Source organism: Echinops telfairi, unplaced genomic scaffold (assembly GCF_000313985.2).
Source record: "Echinops telfairi isolate 266 unplaced genomic scaffold, ASM31398v2 ScPeMD7_7466;HRSCAF=8504, whole genome shotgun sequence".
NCBI classification, from domain to species: domain Eukaryota; kingdom Metazoa; phylum Chordata; class Mammalia; order Afrosoricida; family Tenrecidae; genus Echinops; species Echinops telfairi.
This window is the reverse complement of record NW_022111366.1, coordinates 427,959-433,514: the sequence shown is the minus strand read 5'-3', so window position 1 is coordinate 433,514 and position 5,556 is coordinate 427,959. Positions and strand designations below refer to the sequence as shown.

Here is a 5,556-nt window from a genome sequence, read left to right as displayed (position 1 = left end):
CTCCTTTTCTTACTTTACATACTGTTCTATAACGTGACTTTATATGTAAATATACCCACATATATGTGAAAGGATTACAATCTACATACTGTTCTATAGACTCTCCTTTTCTTACTTTACATACTGTTCTATAACGTGACTTTATATGTAAAGCATCTTTTCGTGTCCATGTTTATAGTGTTCTCATTCTTTATAATGACTCCATTGCATTCTCCTTACTGGACATGCTACCCTTTTAGGTTGTTTCTAGTTTTATTACTCCTACATGCTACTGTCAGTTTTTTTGGACATTTTTTACTTATGGTTTTTAAAATTAAAACATGTTTATTTTAGTAATATCAGCAATTCTAAGATCCTAACCCATTTTTATCATCTTTTTTTGTTTCTGTTGTTCCATAGATCTTCAGATCCCTACCTGTTGGCTACAACATTTCAAAACAAGTTCTTGATCAATATCTTACTCTGCTGGCAGATGATCCTGTAAGTCTTCTTTTTTGTTTTCTTTCTTCTGCTTGCTTTGTGATGTATTTCTGCCAGGGAGGCCCAATCGCATTTATGGGTGGCCTCGTTCTCCACCAGCCAGCTCAGGCCTTTTCTCCACCAAACCCGGGTCGTAGGGCAGCCTGTTGAAGACTCTTGGCCACATTTGCTCCTGTGGAAACAGAATCGCTGGGACTTAACCTTCCAGTTAACTAACTCTCTCTCTTCCCCACCCTTTCACAGCTAGAGTTTGTTGGAAAGTCTGGCGACAGTGGTGGAGGAATGTATGTCATCAGTATCCTTACAGTTGTTTCCCTACAATCTGGCAGCCTGAAATAGGAAGCAGAGTCATAACTTATAAAGAAATCAAAAAACTGTATGAAAAAAATACACTGATGATAAGTAAAAAAGACTTTCAGTTAACCAAAATCCTTACTGAATTACGTTATTAACAACCTAGTTAATGAAAGTTCTCAAATACTTAGGTCTCAAAAATAAGAGCAGTATCTCAAGCAAGATCACTTTTAGCATGTCATTACAAATTAAAGACCTAGGACTAAAATTCCGATCACGAGCAGGCCAAAGCGTCACCGAATGACCTTAACCCTCTGCGTGCAGACCTCCACAAGGCCCTGGCATCCCTAGCGACAGCCACGCTGGAGTCCGTTGTGCAGGAGAGGTAAGGGGCCCACCTTGGTTGGTATTGGGGCCAGGCCTTGCCTTTCCAGCCTAATTGGAACGAAGGCTGTGGTCGTTGTGTGAGTAACCACCTTGGCCCACTGGCCCCCCTTTTCCACTAGACGGTTATGGCTCCCGCTGCTGCTACTCCTCACCTTGGAGACCCCACTGTTAGCCAATTACGAATTCTACCCAGTGAACAGCCTCCCAAAAGCCTTGTAAATGCAGAAACGGAAGCATTCAAGTGGGTCAGCAATTGGTGGCTACTTACTGACTCAACCAACCCGATGGAGCTGTGAGAAAGCTTGAATTCTCCAATTGCTGGTCCCCCTGGCCCACCTCTGCACACAAGGAACAAGTGTGGACTGCGTGGCAAAGCTGAGCTGCTCATGTTGCCATGCCCTTGCTTGCTTGATTCCTTTCCAGATTTGGGTCTCGCTGCGCTAGAATATTCCGGCTGGTTTTGCAAAAGAAGCACCTGGAACAGAAGCAGGTAGAAGACTTTGCAATGATTCCAGCAAAGGAGGCAAAGGATATGCTGTATAAGATGCTCTCAGAAAATTTCATTTCACTCCAGGTAACTCGAGGCATAATCACCACCACCCAGCAGAACTGACCTGGAGTGAGAGAGACTCCTGAGGCAAACACCTGAACTCCATCCAAAGTAAATTCTAGATCCCGCTCTCAGGCAGAGACATGATTACCAAGGGCACAGCAAGAATTTGAAGGACCACGGTCGAGCCAAGAAATCCTTCCCCCGGTCACACGGCCCCTTTTCCTTTTCATGTCTGCCCTTCATCAAGCTGTAAATCTGCTATTGATTAAATCTGTCAGCAGCATCTAGTCTGTCCTCCCTGTGTGCAGAGCTTTGTAACTGACACCGTGAGGAAGTAGAATGGGTTCTGGAGTCAGAATAACTGCCTCTGACCCAGAGCAAGTAACCTAGCTCCATTCCCCTCCATAAAATAGTAATGGGTGATAGTAATAGAATCAGGTTGTTATTATTATTATTGGAACACAGAGTTGCTCAGTACGTGTTAGTTGCCTACCCTTGCGTTGCACTCAGAATGCGACAGTCAAATGGGGTGGGGGGAATAGAGTGATCGAACTCCTCATGGGGTTGATTAAGCAGAACTGCTGAAAGATTGAAGAAGTGAAAGAGGTGGCTGAGCACGTAGCAGCTCTGCTTAGGACAGATGTTTGCTTCGCCAGTTCTGAAGAACATTATAGATGGTTTTCTTTTCCTTATTTTTCTTTTTGTGGCTAAATAGGAAATTCCCAAAACGCCTGACCATGCCCCCTCCAGGACCTTCTATTTATATACTGTGAACATCCTATCAGCTGTCCGAATGCTGCTGCACAGATGCTACAAGGTAACGCCCACTGCGCCGTCTGCATCCCCCGTCTGCATCCCCCGCCACACAGACGGGTCTCCCCCACCTCCCTGCCCCTTTGACCTGTTTTACTCCAGCAACTTCAAGAGAACTCCGTGTATTTCTCTCTTCTCGTCCTTCAGAGCATAGCCAACCTGATAGAAAGGAGGCAGTTTGAAACCAAAGAGAACAAGTGAGTAGCATTTGCAGTGCCCTTTATGGTTTTCAAAGGAAATCGTCCTATAAAAATGGAAACTAGTGGGGCGGTGATCCGTTTGGTTGCACCGAGTCACTGGATTGAGTTGACATGCAGCAGGCTTTCCTTTTCCAATGTGCTCCCAGTGAAACAGTTTTGTACATTACATTTGAGCAGTGGACAAACTAACACCGAATGTGGACGTGAAACTGAGAAACAGTAACAGTTTCAGCAGTGAAGTTATACTTCTGGTAAAAGTGTGGAAAAGTCCTTAGACTGTAGCCTTGTCCACTTTGACCAGGAACCCGGTCACAATGGGAGTTATGGTCCTGAGCTAACGGGTTAGGGGTCCTCAGGGGCTGGCCACATGCCTCAGCGAGGTGTCCGGCAGGCGTCTACTGGAGAAGTCTCAGAGAGTCGAAGCCATCATCGCCTCGATGCAGGCCACGGGTGCGGAGGAGGAGCAGCTGCAAGAAATCGAGGAGATGATCACGGCCCCTGAGCGCCAACAGCTGGAGACCCTGAAACGCAACGTCAACAAGTAAGCATCACACGCTTCAGGTCTGTGCTTCACGGGTCTCGATTCATCTCATTATCCTACAGCCTCTGCGACTTGCCATGAGCAACCCACACACACTACCTCCTCCAGTTTAATTAACAGAATATCACCTACCTGAGCTACAAAGCTCTGAAGACGTCCTCAGCTTCTCCCTCACGCCCACACTCTTGTTCACCGCGTCCTGATGATTTTACTTGGGAACGTTTCAAATCTTGCCCTTCGTCGTCGTGGTCCCCATGAGGGCCTTCCTTACCTTTTTGCACGCAAAAAACTGGATCGCTGCCATCGAGTCAATCCTAACTCATAGGGAACACTGTCGACAGAATAGAACGGCCCCTTTGGGTTTCTAAGACTTTAACAGCCGACTAGACCTAGACCTTCGCAAGTACCTCCCTTATCCAAGCATTCTTACAGCACTCCTAGTTACTGTCTTCAAAAACATCAACAGTGCTGCTCTCCTACTCCTGCTCGCCTTGTGCTCTAAAGACCCGGCTGTTTGGCATGACCCTAGACCCCTCACAGTTTCATAGCAGCATCTTTCTTGTGATCTTCATTCCTTTCCCTCTTCAGTGCTCACTCTAATAAGGATTGCCTTAAATCTGTCTAGAGCAAGTTGGGGAGCATTGCTTTCATAACAGCGTTAACTCCGACAGTCCATGAATATGGGCCGTCTTTCCATTTAGGTAAGTGGTCTTTGCTTCCATATGTTTGATAGGTTTCCACATGCAAGTCTGTACTTCTTTGGTAAAATGATTCCTAAGTAATTTATTCTTTTTGATAGCATTTTAGTTTTTGCTTAATCTCATTCTGGGATTATTCATTGCTATTGTATAGAAATATAGTGAATTTTTGACTATTGATCTTGTATATGCAACTTTGCTGAACTCATTTATAAGCTGTATTTGTTTTGTATGTGTGTGTTCCTTAGTATTTTTTTATATATGAGATCATATCGTCTACAAATGGAGTTTTCTTTCTTTCCAACAATCTGGATGCCTTTTATTTCTTCTTGTTTAATAGTGTTGGCTAGACCCTCTAGTATATTATTGGAAAAGTGTAAGAGCAGCGATCCTTGCTTTGTTCCCAACCTTGGGAATGCTTTCAGTCTTGCATCATTCGGTATAATGTTAACTATGGGTTTTTCCTCGATAGCCTTTATCTGGCTGGGCAAGTTCCCTCTATTCCTATTCACCACGCATTTGAAGCCTTCGCCACTCTTGGCTCCTCGCTCTTTAAAACCCTCTAGGTCTTCTTATGCGTGTGCTATTATTCTTTCTCCTGGCTAGAAGTTGCGCTATAACTTCCCCGAGAACAGTGGTTATATCTTTTTAATCCTCGGCAATTTCCATCATGTCTGGCACATCAGAGATGCCCAGTAAATGGGAGAATGGCTTATTGATTTTCCTACTTTTGGATTCCCCCAAGGATAACCCAACAATTCCCCATAGCTGCACTTCCTCCAACGCATAATCTTCCCTACGTGCGTGAATGTTCAGTCCCCCTTCCGCTCTTCCGCCAGGTTGGATGCCAGCGAGATCCAGGTGGACGAGACCATCTTCCCGCTGGAGTCATACATCGAGAGCACGGTGAAGAGACGGTGACCCCGGGGCTGCGTCTCCCTCCAGCGAGCCGGGAGGGCGGAAAAATAAAGATGGGGCCTGGTCGCATCTGGTGGAGGATGCATTCTTGTGCTGAAATGCCTTCCCTGTGCCTGCCCCCAGCAGAAACATGTGACCTATTTTTTTAAGGTTGCAGATCTTCTCTTAGAGCCATCGTTGTATTCTCCCATCATCAAGTACCTGTACAGACACAACCTTAAGTCAACTACGTTAATCACCTGTCAGGGGCGTCCATTCCCACCAAGAAGTCGACCAGGGGTGAACATCGTTGACAGTTAGAAACCTCTCCCTCAGCATGTCACTGCATTTTGTAAAGGCTGTGGTTAGTCTTTATTTGATTGAGCTATAATCTTGACACACACAGATGAGTATGTGGGAACTAACCAAAGACAGAAAGAGGAAGAAACAAGCCAGTTTCCAGCTCGCAGTCTGGGCCTAAGAACTCACACTAAGATGGAGGGAGAGAAGCCACATTCACTGGCTTCCGGCTTATAGTACATCTGAATTTACACATGCAAAACACAATGCCTGTCGTATTGTAAACACTGAGTATTGCTCATCCCCACAGTATTTCAAAAGTGGCAACTCTCCCAACATCAGAAAAAAAAATTGCTGGATCCGACGGCTTCACTAGAGATTTCTACCAAACCT

The 5,556-nt window shown here is 45.3% G+C and overlaps 1 protein-coding gene across 1 annotated transcript in view; it reads left to right on the top strand.

The window, feature by feature from the left end:
- The window catches only part of POLR3C (RNA polymerase III subunit C), a 15,687-nt gene extending 10,730 nt beyond the window's left edge, over positions 1 to 4,957 (top strand). The window contains exons 8-15 of the mRNA XM_004717271.4: positions 400 to 480; positions 724 to 775; positions 1,099 to 1,159; positions 1,585 to 1,735; positions 2,430 to 2,531; positions 2,675 to 2,724; positions 3,119 to 3,268; positions 4,806 to 4,957. Of these exons, the coding sequence (XP_004717328.1) occupies positions 400 to 480; positions 724 to 775; positions 1,099 to 1,159; positions 1,585 to 1,735; positions 2,430 to 2,531; positions 2,675 to 2,724; positions 3,119 to 3,268; positions 4,806 to 4,887 (729 nt within the window). The 3' untranslated portion in view covers positions 4,888 to 4,957. The remainder of the gene's footprint in view (positions 1 to 399; positions 481 to 723; positions 776 to 1,098; positions 1,160 to 1,584; positions 1,736 to 2,429; positions 2,532 to 2,674; positions 2,725 to 3,118; positions 3,269 to 4,805) is intronic.
- Positions 4,958 to 5,556: the final 599 nt, after the last annotated feature.